The sequence below is a fragment of the Kogia breviceps genome, chromosome 1, assembly GCF_026419965.1.
Source record: "Kogia breviceps isolate mKogBre1 chromosome 1, mKogBre1 haplotype 1, whole genome shotgun sequence".
Classification (NCBI taxonomy): Eukaryota; Metazoa; Chordata; class Mammalia; order Artiodactyla; family Physeteridae; genus Kogia; species Kogia breviceps.
In genome coordinates, this window is record NC_081310.1 from 200380677 (window position 1) to 200397546 (window position 16870).

The window sequence follows — 16870 nt, forward strand, 5'->3', positions numbered from 1 at the left end:
CAGCTTCTAGAGGCGCCCGCATCCCTGGCTGTGGCCCCGCCCTCCATCTTCAAAGCCAGCAGTGCAGCATCTTTTTCTTTTCCGTGGTTTTAGATACTTATTTATTTATTATTGAAGTATAGTTGATTTACGATGTTTCAGGTGTACAGCAAAGTGATTCAGTTATACATATATATATATATATATTATTTTTCAGGTTCTTTTCCATGATAGGTTATCACAAGATAGTGAATATAGCTCCCCGTGCTATTACAGTAGGTCCTTGTTGTTTATCTGTTTTCTGTATGGGAGCGTGTATCTGCTAATCCCAAACTCCTAATTTATCCCTGACCCCCTTGCCCCTTTGCTAACCATAAGTTTCTTTTCTGTGCCTGTGAGTCTGTTTTTGTTTTGTAACAGAACATGTAAGTTCTGTTACATATAAGTGACATGTAAGCGTTATCATATGGTTTTTGTCTTTCTCTGACTTACTTCAATTAGTATGATCATCTCTAGGTCCATCCCTGTTGCTGCAAATGGCATTATTTTATTGTTTTATAGCTGAGTAGTATTCCATTGCATTGGGCCCTCCTTTCTTCCTGTCTCTTATTTGTAAGGCCCGTGTGGTGATGTTGGACCCACCTGGATACTCCATGATAATCTCCCATCTCACCTGCAAAGTCCCTTTTGTTGTGTAAGGTTCCAGGGATTAGAGTGTGGTCCTCTTTGAGGGGCCGTTACTCAGCTGCCCACACCCTCAAAGAACTGAGCCTGTGCCCCGCAGGTCACAGCATGACCCCGGTCACGGTCACAGGGTCAGCAGCTGTGGGTCATTGGAGGTGGCTGAGAACAGCTCTGTTCTGCCACCATGTGGCCCGCCTTGGGAGTGGGGCTGGCAGGGTTTCGGGAACGCCGTCCTGCCTTGCTTTCTGAGTGTAAGTCATTGCTATGAAGGGGCCTCGATCTCAGAGCTGGAGGGACCGCAGCAGGAGGGCGTCTGCCCGAATGCCCTGCCCGCCCATGAGCAGGGAGGTGACGGGGGAGGCCTCAGATCCTTCAGCCTTGAGCTGCCCCCCTGGGTCCAGGTATTCAGACAGGCTGACAGCAAACCGTGGACAGGGGGAGCCCTGGCTGGGCCTCGTGGCCCCCCGCCTCGCTGCTGGTCACTGTCGATGCACCTCTGGGGGAGGAGAGGGCTCTTGGGGTGCCGAGGGGCTGGCTCGTGTGATTTAGGCAGAGCCTGGGAGCACCTCTCGGGTCTGAATGTCCCGTCCTCGCAGCAGGAGGACGGAAAGAGCGCGGTCACGTGGGTGGGACTGTGGAGAGGGCCCAGTGGTCAGGGCTGCTGCTGGAAGGGCCCTAACGATGGTGACCTGCCCCTGCCCAACCCCCCACCTGCTCTCCCAGACTGCCATCACTTTGGTGTCCTTGTGGCCCCCAGGCTGCTGGGCTCCCCACATGTCCTGCTCAAGGACACAGCCCCCGCCTGGCCAGGTGCCCGAGGGCTTTTGGGGGTGCAGTGCCTCTGCGGTCAGCCACTCTCTGAGGCCAGTGTCTGGGGTGACCAGTGAGAGCCGGTTTGAAAGGCAGCGTCCCCACTGGTGTGCCTGCCCCGGGCCTGCCTCTGGGGCCACGTCTGGGAACGACGGCCCCTCTGTCCTTCTGTCGCGGCTTTACCTGCCTGCCCGGCGAGGCCACTCGAGACACACCGCGACTCAGTCCGTCCACCCGCCCCTCGGACGGCACACGCGGCGCCTCTTCCCCCGAGCCTCGCTGAGCCCCTACTGTACTCCCAGAGCTGTGCCCCATGCGGTCACTTTACTTTTCAAGGACCCTTGAAGGGTCCTTGAGAGACCCTTCAGAGAGAGGGATCTGAGCTCGGAGGGGATGGGGTCTCCTTTCTGAGCCCCCCCGGACGGCCCGTCCTGCCGCGCCCAGCAGGTGTGGGTCTGCCTACTCGCCCCCACGTCACCCAGCTGACTCGCCCACAGGAGGGCCCTGGGTCCCTTTGTCCCCCAAGACTCTTTGGGGCTCTGTTGAGGGCCGTTAACACTTTGCCTTCAACCTTCCTCCTGCTAATCATCCTGGTGTCGTTCCGAGGAAGCCCCCCCCCCCAGGTCACCGTGGTTCCAAGGAGGGGTTCTCTTGGTGTCATCTCCTCTCTGAGGCAGCCTCGGGGCTTGGGGGGCACTCTGGGGGTCTCCCCAGGGTGGATGTGGCTTGTGCATGGAGCAGAGGCCCTGGCCTCCTGGGTTCGTCTTGGGTCCTTCCTGGAGGGCCAGGCACACACATGCTCAGGGCGTGGACTGGAGTCAGGATTTCTGTCCGTGGGAAGCACAGCCTGGCAGGCAGGCTCTGGGGACCCTCCAGGAGGAGCCTGGCCGCCGTGCCGCCTTCGCTACCCTTCAAAGGTGTGCTCGGACGGCTGGGGCTTTAGGACGGGAGCCTCGAAGGTGGGCTGTTTCGTGGGGACGGCGGGTGAGAGCTGGACAGTGGAGTTGCAGCAAATAGCGTGGACCCTCGGGATTGTTAAGCAGAATTAGAGGAACCTCAGCTCCGCACAGCCCCTGGGAACGAGCCAGGTTTCCACACAGCTGCAGACCTGCCCCTGAAGTCACTAAACTTTCTCCCAGTGGAGCCATGCAGAGTAGAATCTTCCACCCGCACTTTGAGCTGACCGTGGCCTCCCCTGCGAGGCTCGGTCAGCAGTCAGGGCGTCTGTTGCCAGGGCAGGGGTGCCCCAGATGCTCCGCTCTTAGACGCTTGGGCGCGGAGCACGTCCGTGTGTCTGTCTCCCCTTTTCCTGGTCTGGGAGGCTGACCGCCCTGTTGGTGAGGCAGGCGTCTGAGAGGTGTGGACCGGCTGAGGACCAGGCGTGGGCTTCTGTCCCCATGCCCAGGGCCGCTCGGTTCTGTGCTGCCCGAGTGGCGGCCATTTCCCTCCGTCTCTCCGTGTCTCCTGGGCACTTGTGTCCCTCCTGACGTCAGCCTCACACACAGGTATCTGAGGCAGCCTGTTGCCTCCTGCCTTCCTGCCTGGCCTCCCCTGAGGTCCAGGGTGGGGGACGTGGGCCTGGAGGGAGGGCGGAGGGGGGAGGGGCAGCCTGAAGCGTCTTGGCAGCTCTGCATTCCTGCCGAGGTGACCCAGGCCAGGCCATAGGGCCTGGTGCTCTGGGGTGCAGCCCCTGGGCCTCCGCTCCTGGGAGGGTCTTTCTCACCCTCCAGCTTCCAGCTCAGCCAGTGGGGTGGCCCCCGGGGCCCTTGGGCCGGCCTTGTCTGCTTCCGGGCAGCGCTTTCCTATGGCCTGAGACACAGTGCCGTCAGGAGGGGCAGGCGGTCACAGGCCTCCTGCACAGCGGTGGGTGGTCTCAGGTGTGAGGTGTCCTGGAAGGGGAGTGCCCGGGACCTCCACTCGGTCCCGCCCCGGGGACGTCCGCTGTGCTGGCCTCCTGAGTCGCTGACCGCCTGCGCTGGTTTCCTGGAGCTGCCGAAACAGATACCACAGACCAGGTGGCTTTAGCAGCAGACATTTATCTCTCATGCTCTGGAAGCTGGAAGTCAGAGGTCAAAGCGTGGGCAGGGCCACGCTGCCTCTGAAACCTGGGGGAGGGTCCCTCCTGCCTCGTCCAGCTCCTGGGGGCTCCTGGCTTCCTAGGCTGTGGCCGCCTCCCTCCCGTCTCCGTCTCCCTGTGTGTCTCCAGGACCCCTGTGTGTCCCCGAACGGGGGAGCCACCCTTCTCCAGTATGACCTTACCTCAGTCCTTAACTAATTACGTCTCAGAGACCCTGCTCGCAGACAAGGTCACACCCTGAGGCTGTGGATGGACATGAACTGGGGGGACACTGTTCAACACAGAGCCTGCCCCCCGTCCTGCCCCCACTCAGGCTCCCCGACCCCGAGGCTTGGGCAGGGGCAACTCCTGAGTTACCAGTTCCTTCTTCTGGGCTCGTGGGCCCCCCAGGCAGCAGGTAGCCCTGCCCTGAGAGCATTTCTGGATTTGGAGCGTGGAAAATAGCATGTGCTCTGGGTTCGGTCTTGAAAGGTGCTAGGATCTGCGTCCCCGACCTGAGCTTGTTCCCCGAAACCCGGCCGAGCCCCGCTGCTCTGCAGAGCCCGCCCCAGAGGCGGTGGCTCTTCCTCCGGGGGGCCGTCAGACGTTGGAGACAGGCCTGCCTTCCCTCCGCTCTGCTCCGGCAAGCCGGTGAGGGGCTCGGCACTGCTGCAGGCGGCGCGGCCTGAGAAGGAGGGTCCCAGGTCTGGACCCCACCCCCTGGGCGGGGGCAGTGTCCTGTGAGAGGGGCGCCACGCTGGGCTCCCCGGGGCTAGTGCAGAGCCGGGGGGCGGGGGGCGGCCTGGGTGGGTCCTGGCTGTTGACCCCCGGCCCCGTGTCCCCGTGCAGACGTGGACGAGTGCCAGGTGCACAACGGCGGCTGCCAGCACAGGTGTGTGAACACGCCAGGCTCCTACCTCTGTGAGTGCAAGCCCGGCTTCCGGCTCCACGCGGACGGCAGGACCTGCCTGGGTAAGCGCCCCTGTGGCCTCCTGGGCCCGGTGCCACCTCCCTGCCGGGGCTCCTGGCCTCAGCCGTCCCCTGGCCCTTCTGGGTGTGCCCGGGCCTGGGAGGGGCCCGGGGCCCCTGCACTCCTGGGCTGAGAGGCCTGATGGGGCCCCATGGGGCCTGTGTGCTCAGAGCAGCCGCCGTCACAGTGGCTCCGACCTGCTGAGGGTGGGGTGCCGAGGGGCCCTTGCCGCCCATCATGGGCTCCGGCCAGCACCGCTCACGCCAGGTTGCTGGGGCCCAGGCGGTGGAAGGGCGTGTCCTGGGCCCGGTGATCTCCACGGAGGCTGGACCCTGGGACCCTGAGCCCGGTGACCCGGGCTGCACCCTCTCTGTAGCCACAGCAGAATCTGGCCACTTCCCCGGGTGACTTCCGTGGCGGGCAGGAGCCCCGGGGCCACCATCCGCTCCGGGGCCCTATGCACCAGGAGCTGCGGTCGTCCGTCGGCAGGGACGCAGGCCGTGCTGCCCCAAACTGGGGAGACTGGGTGCCTGCTGGGTGGTGGGGAAGGCCCGGCCTGGGCCAGGGGCAGCATGGGGCTGCTCTTGGCCTGCAGAGTTGGGCTTCCCAGGCCCAGGTCCCCCACCTGAGTCTCGGGGAGCCTGGGGCTGGGGCTGGGGCTGGGGGCGAAGGGGTAACCGAGAAGCGGGGTGTTAGCCCTCAGTTCCTCTGTGGGGCCTTTTTGCCACGCAGGACACGCTCGATGGGGGCCCCTGACGGCACGGGAGGCTCCAGGGAGAGAAGGGGAACGCTGGCGCCCACTGGATGGAGGGTGGAGGGTGGAGGCCGGGTGTCAGGCTGTAGGCCGTCCCCCGCCCCTCTCCTGGCTGCTCCGGACACAGGTGCCAGGCTCACAGGGCTCACTCTCCCTGCTGGCCGCTCTGTCGGGGAGGCCACGTGGGGGTCGTTCTCTGGGGGCTGGGCCAGTGGTCACCCTCACGGGCCAGTGCTCTCTCCCCGGCTATGGGGGGCTGGCCCTTCTCTCCACCATGTAGGCCCCGAGCGGGCCCGGGAGGGCTCTGAGCAGCGTCCCTCCTGCAGGCCCTGCTGCTATGTGGCAGGGCGGCCCGCCAGCCCTGGGGGGGCCCTCCCCGGCACAGCCACTCTCATATGTCTGGGCAGCCGCTAAGGGAGCAAGGCAGCTGCCCTGTAGAGTTTCTCTGGGCTGGAAAGTGGAAACAGATGCAGGAATGTTGTGATGTTCTTCAGGACAGATACAGCCCCAGTTGCGGGTCCCCCAGGTCCCCAAGTGTCCTTCATTCTCCTTTCCTCTGGGGCAGGTTCTCCTTGGAGAAGGGCGTCCCTGGAGGCTGATCCAGGGTGGGCTGGGTGGTACCCACTGCCCCCTCCCCTGCTGGCTCCTTGGTGAGGGGCCTGGGCTGACACACGTTTCCTGTCTCCCTAGACCCCCCCTAGATCCCCCGATGGTGGCCTTCACTGAGCTGCCAGAATGGGTACACAGCACGCAAAGGGGAGGGTGCCCTTCAGGGCTTTGGGAGGGATGATGGTGGCCTCTAAGAGTGGCCTTGAGCTGCTGGCTTCCGGAAGCCCAGGAGGGGTGCTCCCCAGCCTTGCCCCTGGCCCCCAACCCAGCCCACCCCTTCGCTATGCTGGAGCCCCTCGCTGGAGCCCCTCCCCGGAGTCTTTCCTGGGAGATGCCTGTGCTCGGGGCCCCAGAAGTCTTGATTTGTGGCACTTGCTTATTTTAAAGCGTCTTTTCAAGGTCTGATCCCAGGGCCCCCGGCGTGGCCTGCACAGCCTGTCAAGAGGCTGCTGGGACCTCACTGAACTCCCCGCCTGCCACCCCAAACTCTGCACACCCAGACCACGTGGTGTGCCCCAGGGCCCCAGGAAGTCTGCAACTCTCTTGGGTGCTGGCGCCCACCTCCTGGTCGCTCCCACCAGAGGGCGCAGTTGAGACCCACCTCAGGCACCAGCCTCTTACCTGCGTCCCATGGCTGGAAGTGCTGGTGTTTGGCCTGGGTCTGTCACTTTCTCTTTCGACTGCAGCTCCCAGCGGGAAATGTACACTGCGTCCCCGGCACCCACGCACAGTCACGCGCACTTGGTGACTTCCGCATATCTGGAATTCCTGGGAGCTGACATGTGCAGGGCGGTCCCCAGGTCTCTTGGGAGTGGTGTGGGTTTGTCGGCTTGGGTCTGTCGGGGGCCGCCTTCCTGGTGGGGTCCTGGGCTTTACTGAAAAGCTTCCAGAGTGGCTAGGGGTCTCCTGGTGGCTTCTTCCCAGGCAGAGCAGGAAGCGTTTCCTCTAAGGGCGCCCGGCCCCCTTCCCCCTAATGTGCCCCTTTTGGTTGCTGAGGGACCCAGCCGGCTGCAGTACACCTGACCTACCGGTCTGGGGTGGATAGGGCGGCCGAGCCCCTCAGATCCCGGATGAGGGGCTCCAGGTGGGGGCCCGTGGAGGGCACTGCATGGCCCCTGCCAGGCTGCTGGACTTCCTGCCTCCGGGAGATGTGGCCGTCTCCACTTCTGCAGGACTCCCAGGGTGCGGGGCGTAGAGAGGAGCTGGCCGCCTTGTCCGTGGTTCCCAGTGGCACCCTCTGAGCCCAGACTATCCTAGGGTCTCAGCAGACATTTATGGGAAGGTCAGTGTAGGAGCTGTGCCCCTCCCCTGCCCTCCCTTCCCCCACACAGGCCAGCTTGCAGGGCAGACTGCACAGCTGGAGCACAGCGGCTCTGGACCCCTCTCCGGAGCCTACTGGGATCCTCTGGGCAAGGGGAGGGGGACTGGGAGCTCTCTCGGGACTTTGCAGGCAGGCAGGGAACAGGCCCGGGCACCCCCACCTTCAGAGCTTGGAGTGAGGATTATAGAGATGCTGGAGGGTAGGAGTAGAGAAGGTGCCCTCAGGGATGTGACAGTTCCTCCGTACAGGGTGGGAAGGTCCTCTGTGCTGGGAGCTCTCAGGTTGGTGCCACATCATGGGGCCCCAGGGATCTGGGAAGTCTTTAGGGGTGGTAGTGCTTGGGGGGGGGTGCTTGAAACAGATAAGGGGAGCCTTGAAACACCCTTCGAAGTTGCCTCAGAGGCAGGAAGAGGACAGGAAGTGCACAGTCTTCTTGCATCCCTCCCTTGCAAAAGATCTTATGGAAATAAAACACAAAAAGGTTCAGTTCTTTTTTATTTTTCTAAATTTTTTGTTGTTGTTATTTTTGACTACTTTGGGTCTTTTGCTGCGTGCGGGCCCTCTCCAGCTGTGGTGAGCGGGGACCACTCCTAGTTGCAGTGAGCAGGCTTCTCATTGTGATGGCTTCTCTTGTTGTGGAGCACGGGCTCTAGGCGTATGGGCCTCAGTAGCTGCGGCTTGTGGGCTCAGTAGTTGTGGCTCACGGGCTCTAGAGCGCAGGCTCAGTATTTGTGGCACACGGGCTTAGTTGCTCCGCGGCAGGTGGGATCTTCCCGGACCAGGGCTCAAACCCGTGTCCCCTGCATCGGCAGGTGAATTCTTAACCACTGTGCCACCAGGGAAGTCTCAAAAGTTCAATTCATAAAGTGAGAATTTGCAGGAAGGCTTTTACCACCAGCCCCGAGGCCCCTGAGTGGCTCACATCCCACCCTGGCTGCCCTTGGCTAGCCTGTGGCCCCAAGAGAAAGAAGCAGAGGCAGCCAGCCACGCTGGGGTGCTCCGCCACCAGGCTGCCCTCCTGGGTTTGCGCCCCCCCCCCCAGCCCAGGCTCCGGGGTGGAAAGGGCAGGGCTGAGCGAGGCCCAGGGCTGGGCCAGCCTGCTTCTCACCCTGGCCCCTTTCCTTCCCCAAATTGTGGGAAATGGGGCTGCCGAGAGCAGTGCTGGGCGGGTGTCTGGGGGTGACGTTTTGGCTTTTCTGCGCCATCTTGCAGGGCGCCCCAGGCAAACCCACGGAGACCTGCTCCCGGTCCTTTAACACTTCGTGCCGGGAAACCCTCCTCTTCTGGCCCAGAGTGGCTCCGGCCCAGGGGTCCCTTGTGGACCCCGGCCTTGGACGCGGCTGCTTTCCCGCATCCCTCGTGGTGGTGAGCAGCATGCCCGGGGCGGGTCTGAGGGAGCACGGGGTCACCGGCTCCGTAAGCAGAGGGTCCTGTGCGACGCCCCGGCTGGCCACCTGGAAGAGGTGGGCTCTGCGTCCATCCCCTCCTCCCCTCGGCCTCAGGCCCGCTGGGCCTTTTGGATGGACGCTGGGGGAGGGATTCTGCTGTCAGCATGCACCCCCTGGTGGCCTGGCTGCCCCTGCCAGAGTGCCCTGCCCCTGGAGTTAGATGGGCCCTACTGGGTCCACAGCACGGGGAGGGTCTCCGTGCCCCTGCCTTCCCGTGGGGTTTTACCGCGGGTGCGCCGTGTGGCCTCGGGGCAGCTGCCTCCCCAGGCCCGGGTCTTCCCAGTGAGAGGACAGCGAGGGGCTGCACAGGGCCTTGCAGGCCGTTGTTCCCCGGCTCCTCGGAGGGGAGGCCGCCTGGGTCCCTGGAGGCTTTGCTGACGGCACGTGGCGTGGGTGCCAAAGCCGCAGGCAGCAGAGGGGCGGGGATCGCCAGGCTTGTCTGCAAAGCTCATCCCTGCAAACCGCAGATGCAGTTCTGGAAATGTTTTCCAGTCCCCTCCAGACCCGGAACAGGCCGCAGCTTCTAAAAGAGAGGGTGTCTTCCCTGCCCCCAGGGGGCCGCTGAGTCCGAATAGGGAGTGGGAAGGGGAGCCCTGCCTGAGGGCCACCCTGGGAGGTCACGGCTGTGCCTGAGACCAGGCCCCCGGAAGTGCAGGTTGCCAGCGCCCATGGGTGATGGGAGGGTCACACCCCAACCTGGGGAAGCCAGGGGCAGCGGCCCAGACCCCAGCTGGATGCAGAGACCCAGCGGGGAAGTGAGGGCAAAGTGGGGCGGTGGCAGACGGCCGGGCGGGGGCTGGGGGCTGTTTGGAGTCAGTGAGCTTGGCAGACCCCAGCGGAGAGCAGGGTTCGAGCGGCGGCGTGGGGCGGGGGAGGTGTGGGGGGTGTGGATGGCGTGGGTTGGGTGCCGGGGGCCGCAGGGCCTGGGTTCTCGCCTGCAAGTGCTTCATCCGAGGTGGGCGGGCACTGGGCAGGGCAGCCGCAGGGCCTGGGTCCCGGCTGGGCCCGGGGAGCAGGGGCGGTTGGTGGGGGGCAGTCTGTGCTGTTGGGACAGCGCCGGCCCCTGGCTCGTGGGCAGGGCAGGTGCGTCCACGCTGCGGGTGAACTGTGCAGCGTGGGGGTCCCAGCCCGAGGGTGGGCGCGGGGGGCAGGACGCACAAGGCAGGGTAGGCAAACCGTGAGGTGCTGAGGAGGGCAGGAGCGGGCAGAGCCCAGGGAAGTTTCCCCCTGGCTGGGCCACCCACTTCCTGTCCCGCCGTCCTGGCCCTGTCGCCAGCAGAGGGCTTCCTAGAAGGAAGGGCTGCAGGTGGCTGCTGACCCCACGTGGTGTGAGGCTCTTGGGACCTAGAAGCCAAGCCGGTCGAGGGCAGTAATTCCAAAACCCTCGAAGCCGCCCTCGAGCCTCCTCCAAACCCGCCGGCTGGGCTCGGAGGCTGGAGCAGAGAGTGGGCTGGTGGGCTCGGCCCGTTGCCAACATACTTGTCCTCACCCCTCCGGCCTGCCAGGCACAGCCCCTTGGCTGGCCGGCGCGGGCAGGCGGGCGTGCCGGGCTCTGAGACGCGGGCCTTGCCAGCAAAGGCGCCATGGAGGTCAGCTCTCCAAGCCCCCGCCTGCCGCTTCCTCCGTAGCACTCATACGCACCTGTGGCTGGGCTCCAGCCCTGAATCCGTGCCAGGTCCCAGGTGCTGCCACCTGCACCTCCAGGAGCGGAGAACCGCTGGCAAGGATGGAGCAGGCCCTCCACCCCGTAGGACACTTGATTTCTAGAATGTCCAGTTTCCTGCTCAAGTGAAGGCCCCACTCCCCTCGAAGAGCTCGTTGCCTCGCAGCTGGCTTCCGGCTAGACCAACTCCTGCTCGTCGAAGGTGGGGTTGTAGCCCAGCTCTGTTAGAACCCACAAGGCCCCTGGCCTTGGCATTTGCAAACTGGGAAGTGAAGGTGCAATAGTCAGCTCAGGCTGCTGCAACAAGTACCACAGACTGGGCGGCTTCTACAACAGCAGTTGATTTTCTCACAGCTCTGGAGGCTGGCAGTTCTGGATCGTGGTGCCAGCCAGTTCGGTTCCTGGTAAGAGCTTTCTTCCTGGCTGCCCTTCCTGCCATCTCCTCATACGGCCACGGGGACAGAGACAGAGACACAGAGAAATCTTACATCTCTTCTTATAAGGACACAAATGCTGTTTGATCAGGGCCCCACCCTGATGACTTCATTTAACCTTAATTACCCTACACCCCCCAATACAGCCACATCGGTGGTTGAATTTTAGGAGCACACATATGAATTGTAGGGGGACGCAAACATTAATTCCCTTCGGGGCTACGGAAACCCCTTGTCTCCCATTTTCTGATGGGCTGCCAGCTTGGCTTCAGGTTTGAGCCTCGTTCTGATTTGTGGGACCACCCGGGCATGGGTCAGTGGTATGTGGGTTCCGTGGCCAGGTCTCACAGTGACCCGAGGGGCCTGGAAGCTTCACCCCCACCTTTGGGCACTGGTCACGCAGAGGCTGGCTCTCTCCTGAGCCGCACAGCCCAACGCCTGAGAAAAACTGCCTTGTTCAGCTTTCCGGCAGGTCCGGGCCACAGGGTGCTCGAGGTGGTGGCGTGGGGCTTGGCTCCCTCGGGTGCACAGCCTGGGAGCATCTGGGACGTTGGGACTTGTGCAGCAGAGCAGTGAGAGACAGGCTTGGGAGGGTGCGAGGCTGCATGGGGAGCCGGACCCCGCCGTAACCCCCACCTGCCTGGGATTTCTCCCCCGCTGGGCTCCTGTGGGCCCAGAGCTGGGTTGCCCTGGGCCCGTCTTGGGGGCTCTGCTGTCCGGAAGGGCTGCTTTCCAGCCATGCCACAGTTCTGTGGGTGGTTCTTGCTGCGGTGTCTGCCCGGCCGGCTGCCCTGACCCGGTCTCCGAGCCCCTCTCTCCGTGTGCCTGCCCGGCGCTGCCAGGAAGGGCTTCTGATTCCTGTTATGAGCTCTGAACAGGGATGCAGTTGGTGTGAACACAGAAGGGGCCCCAGGAATGGGCCGGCTCGAGCCACGCTTGGAAGCCTCTCCCTGGAGGTGATGGCGGTGCCTTAAGCAGAGCTGTCTCAGGAGAGGCAGGCGGGGCCTCGGGGGTCAGCACAGAGTCGGGGGTGGGTGGCTGGACAGGGGGTCCAGAGGCTGAGCGGGATGTGAGACGGCGGCACCCCGTTTGCCTCCGTTCCGCCTGGGACTCGTGTCTCTGCTGCTTCTCCGCGACACGTGGCAGGGCCAGGCGCAGCCGGGAGACACAGCCAGCACTGCCAGCCTGGGCATCCTCTGCACCCCAGCACGGCTGGCGTGGCCGCGGAAGGGGACCCGGGCATGGGCTCCTCACCCACTCGCCCCATGTGGGGAACCGGCAGGATCGTGAGTGCTGTGGTTTTTGTTTTGTTTTGTTTTATAAATTTATTTATTTGATTGTTTTGTTCTTTGTTTTTGGAAGGCGTTGGGTCTTCGTTGCTGTGCGTGGGCTTTCTCTAGTTGCAGCGAGCGGGGGCTACTCTTCATTGCAGCGCGTGGGCTTCTCATTGCCGTGGCTTCTCTTGCTGCGGAGCACGGGCTCTAGGCGCGTGGGCTTCAGTAGTTGTGGCACATGGGCTCAGTAGTTGTGGCTTGCGGGCTCTTTTTTTTTTTTTTGGCGGTACGCGGGCCTCTCACCGTTGTGGCCTCTCCCGTCGCGGAGCACAGGCTCCGGACGCGCAGGCTCAGCGGCCATGGCTCACGGGCCCAGCCGCTCCGTGGCACGTGGGATCTTCCCGGACCGGGGCATGAACCCGTGTCCCCCGCATCGGCAGGCGGACTCTCAACCACTGCGCCACCAGGGAAGCCCGCTTGCGGGCTCTTGAGCACAGGCTCAGTAGTTGTGGTGCACGGGCTTAGTTGCTCCATGGCATGTGGGATCTTCCCGGACCAGGGATCGAACCTGTGTCGCCTGCAATGGCAGGTGGATTCTTAACCACTGTGCCACCAGGGAAGCCCCGAGTGCTGTGTTTTGACTTTGGGGGAACATAACTTGCTTTGAAGGAAGCTCTGCTTTGGGCAGACAGCGTGGCCCTGGCCTGCTCCGAGCCCTGAGGCCGCTCACGTGCTCTGTGTATTGTCCGGCTGCTCCCGGACCCACTGGCGTCGGTGGTGCGGGGTTTGCCACTCCTGGCCCCCAAAACCAATGACAGTGGATGGTCTCTCTCTCCAAACTCTGGCCCTGAGGCCAGCGGCGCCCTGGAGTCTGTGATGACAGCACAGGTGGCATCTGGGGGTGAAGCCCTGCCCCCCAGCGGTCGCAGTGTTTTAGTACCAGGCCTCAGGTTTGCTCTGGTCCAGGCCTGCTGGGCAGTGGCCTCCCCGGGGCACAGACAGTGACACATTCTCGAAGCTTTGCTCCAGAGCCCGGGGCCTGTCCCTCCCTGACCACGAGGTCGCTACCAGTGACTTGAAGGAGACACCAGAGTCCAGGTGCCCTCTCTGGGTGCCCAGCCTCTCTGAGTGCCCCCCCCCCCGCACCAGGCACAGCCCCAGCCCATCCACCCAGTACCTGGGCACCCACTCGGCCAGCCTGACCCGCAAGAGCCTGGCCCTGTGTGGGCCTGAGCGTGAACGCCTGGACCCCTGGCATCCTGGGAGCGCATTGCAGGTCCCTGGCTCTGTGGCCTTACCAAGTGCTGTCCCCACAGCTTCTGGGAGGAGCGGGGCCTGTGTGAGGTCAGGTGGGGGTGAGGCCTGGCCTGGGGCGGGCAGGAGCTGCACTTGTCCGTCAGGAGCTGGGGGCCAGGCCTGCAGGTCATGGTGGCCGTCCCCGGAGGCCCACGCCAGCCCCCATGGCCTGGCCTGATGACCTAGATAGTGGAGTGTCGGGGTCTTCGCCAGCCCTTGCTGGCCTGCCACCTCCTCCAGGGAGCCTCCCAGCCTGCTCGGGCTCTGAGCCCTGGGCGCCTTGGCTCTTAGGGGACCCCGGTGTCTTGCCTTCTGTGCTGGGTGGGGCTGGGCTTCCATCGAGATGGGCGGCACCTCCCTACACCCAGTCCTGGGGCAGCCTGGGCCAGAGGATCCGGATTCGGACCACGGCCCTGCGTATCCTGTGTGTGGGCCGAGAAGCAAAGCCAGGCCCACGAACTGGACAGGAACAGTGTCGCCCTCTCAAAGCCCTTGCTCCTGGGGATGTGGACAGAAAGGAGGAGGGGCTTGGAGGGGCCCGGAGTCTTCCTGCAGGACGTGCCCTGTGCCTGCCCGGGGCCAGGCCGTCGTCCTGGGCTGACCTGGCTCCTCTTGGGTCCCCAGCCATCAACTCCTGCGCCCTGGGCAATGGCGGCTGCCAACACAACTGTATTCAGCTCACGGTGACCCAGCACCGCTGCCAGTGCCGGCCCGAGTTCCAGCTCCAGGAGGATGGCAAGCGCTGCATCCGTGAGTGTGCTACCAGCCGGCGGGAGGGGGCGGACCAGGGCTGGGACTCCCACTGGGACCCCCGCTCTCCACCCACCCACAGACCCGCCCGGGAACCCCACAGCCTGAGCCCCTCCCTGCTTGGCCGCTGGTGCTGGAGGGGGTCCTCCGGGGCAGCAGGGGCCCCCTTGGCTGCTGAGAGGCTGTGGGGCATCGTCCAGCCCCTGCGGGCACCAGGGAGGAAGGCTGTCAGGCTGTGCTCTGGGGTCACACATCTTCGGGGGGCAGGAAGCTCAGGACAGGGGTACGGGGATGAAAAGGAAGGACATCCTGCATGTGCCCCAGTTCTGAGGCCCACCTTGGGCTCGGCATGGGCACGTGGGACCCCAGCCCTGGCCCTTGGGTAGAGGGGGCTGCCCAGGCCCCGTCTGACACCTTGCCCTGGGGTCTCAGGACTGCCTGTCATGGAAGGGGGTGCTCTTCTGATGGAGAAGGTGGAGCAGGTCCGGGAGACCCCTGAGAGATGGAAGTGGGGGCTGGGGCAGGGCAGGTGCTGAGGGAGTAGCTCCTGACCCTGCCCGGCCTCTTGGCTCCCGGGTCAGGAGTGTGGGCCCGAGGGGCCGAGGCCAGCAATGAGGGCAGAGTGGCACAGGGTCGCGGGGCTGGGGGTTCCGACAGGAGAAGGGACACTGGGGGAGCTGGCCGTGAGCCCGCTGCCTGACCAGGGCTGGCCTGGCCGGTGCCCTGCTGGCTTCTCTGGAGTTGTTGGGGATGCCCGGGGCTAATCTTACCCCTAGTCCACTGCCCAGCCCGTCAGGCCAGAGCAGGAGGGGTGAGAGCTCCAGGTGGGGGCCTCACGAGAGGCCCCGGCAAAGGTACCCCGAGCTGCCGGAGCCCCCCGTCTCTCGCCTTTGCCTCCATGCCTCCCGGCCGTGACCGTAGGGAGAAACCCGTGTACCGACCGGAACGGCGGCTGCATGCACACGTGCCGGGCGCCCCGGGGCCTTGCCCACTGCGAGTGCCACGCGGGATACTGGCTGGCAGCGGACCGCAAGGCCTGCGAAGGTGAGACGCCCTCCCTGCCCTCGGGCTGGTGCCCGTCAGCTGTGCGGGGCTCGCCTCCTGCGTCCCCCTGCACCGGCCTATGGGCGTGGGGCGGCCCCTGTTGTCCCCGTTGGCTGACCTGGAATGACACAGGCTTATCTCCGGGGCTGGGGGGCAGCGTAGGGGTGGAGGGCAGAGAGGAGGGGCAGGAACCAAGGAGCTGCTCGCGGCGAGAGTCTCATGTCGGCAGGAAGGCAGATCTCAGGCTGCCTTGTTATTTTTGTATGTTTCTCGTGTTGCCTAAGTAGTACCTGCTCGTTAGGGAAACAGGAAAGGGTGAGGGAGGAGAGAGGAGGAAGCATCACGGTGACGCGGGTGGCATCCCCGTGTCGGCTTCCGGGTGTCTCTACAGCTTGTTTGTCAGTGGGCACATGTGGCGTCCCCCCAGAGCCCGGTCGGCCGCAGCTTTCTAGAACGCGCCCCGACCTCCTGGCTGCGCGGGTGTCCGCCTTGTGGCCTTTGTTCGTCGCCCAGTCACGGGACTCAGGTGTCCCCGCGCCTCCCTCTCACGGGCGGCTCTGGACGAGCAGCCTTGGGGAGGGTCTGCGCGCATCCGCCGTAACTCTGAAGCGACACGGTGTGACCAGGGCAGGCAGCGGTCATGCTCCCAGGCGTGCTGCCGGATGGCCATCAGAGAGACGGGGCCCGCAAGCGTGGAAGCTTGTGGTTCCCTGTCACCGCCAGGAAAGCGTGTTAGGCATCGTTGCCAATGTGACGGGCACGTCCTGGCACTCTGGATGCGGGTGGCTTCAGCGGGTGCAGCGGGAGACGGGGCTGAGGCTCCGCGTCGTCCCATGGACTCTTAGGGGTGGGGCCAAAGCAGTTGTCTTGTCGGAGACACTGGGATTTGGGTCCTGAGGCCGGTGCCACGTGGCCGCGGGGAAGAAGCTGCCAGCCTCTCCCTCGATGTCAGCGTGCGCTTTCTCCGGCTGGCTCCCCACAGGCTGGTGGTAAAAGGCCCCTCCTGTGCCCTGCCCGGGGTTGGGGGAGGCTTGGCGAGAGCGGGACACGCACACCTCAGAGACCGCGGGCTCAGAGAGGCAGAGCCCCTCTCCTGATGCCGCTGGTGGGGCCTGAGCCCAGACTTGCAGCCATGCCTTCCTCGCCCTGGGAGGGAGCTCGGCTCTACACCTGGAGTGTGATGGTGAAAACACAGGTGCTCAGAGGGAGGGAGGGAGAGGGCCCTGGGGCCCTGGGCCCTGACCCCTCTGCAGAGACCACCCCTCGGGGGCCGAGTCTCTCAGGCCAGTGGCCCAGAGCCCCCCACCCGCCCATGTCTCCCACCCAGATGTGGATGAATGTGCCACAGGCCTGGCCCGGTGTGCCCACGGCTGCCTCAACACTCATGGGTCCTTTAAGTGTGTATGCAACGCAGGCTACGAGCTGGGTGCCGATGGCCAGCAGTGCTACCGTGAGTGGACAGTGGGCGATACAGCACCACGGGGTGTGGATGTGCCCGGGGGGCAACACCGCGCCCCAGTCCCAGCCCGCCGCGGCTGCCAGCTCGCTTCGGCCGAGGGGCAGAGATTCCTTGTCAGTCAAGGGCAGTGCTGGGCGTGGGGGCTGCGTGGGGGCCCCGGGAGGGTGGGAGGAGGACGGGAGACCCCAGGAGGACAGAGGGTTCAGAGCCCGCCTGGCCCAGGAGCTCTGTGCTGCCTGTTTCCCAGCAGAGAGGCAGCGGCTGGGGCCGGCAGGACCACGCCGGCTCGGGGTGCCACCGCAGCCCCTGTCCCACGTCC

The 16870-nt window shown here is 64.5% G+C and overlaps 1 protein-coding gene across 2 annotated transcripts in view; it reads left to right on the top strand.

Annotated features, from left to right (window-relative positions):
- Window positions 1-16870, top strand: part of MEGF6 (multiple EGF like domains 6) — a 96215-nt gene that overhangs the window by 60343 nt on the left and 19002 nt on the right. Inside the window, exons 5-8 of one of the 2 annotated variants that reach the window (XM_059039752.2) lie at window positions 4379-4501; window positions 13923-14048; window positions 14970-15092; window positions 16420-16542. In XM_059039752.2, coding sequence (XP_058895735.1) covers window positions 4379-4501; window positions 13923-14048; window positions 14970-15092; window positions 16420-16542 — 495 coding nt within the window. The remainder of the gene's footprint in view (window positions 1-4378; window positions 4502-13922; window positions 14049-14969; window positions 15093-16419; window positions 16543-16870) is intronic. The other variant, XM_067018919.1, reaches the window with a different exon arrangement.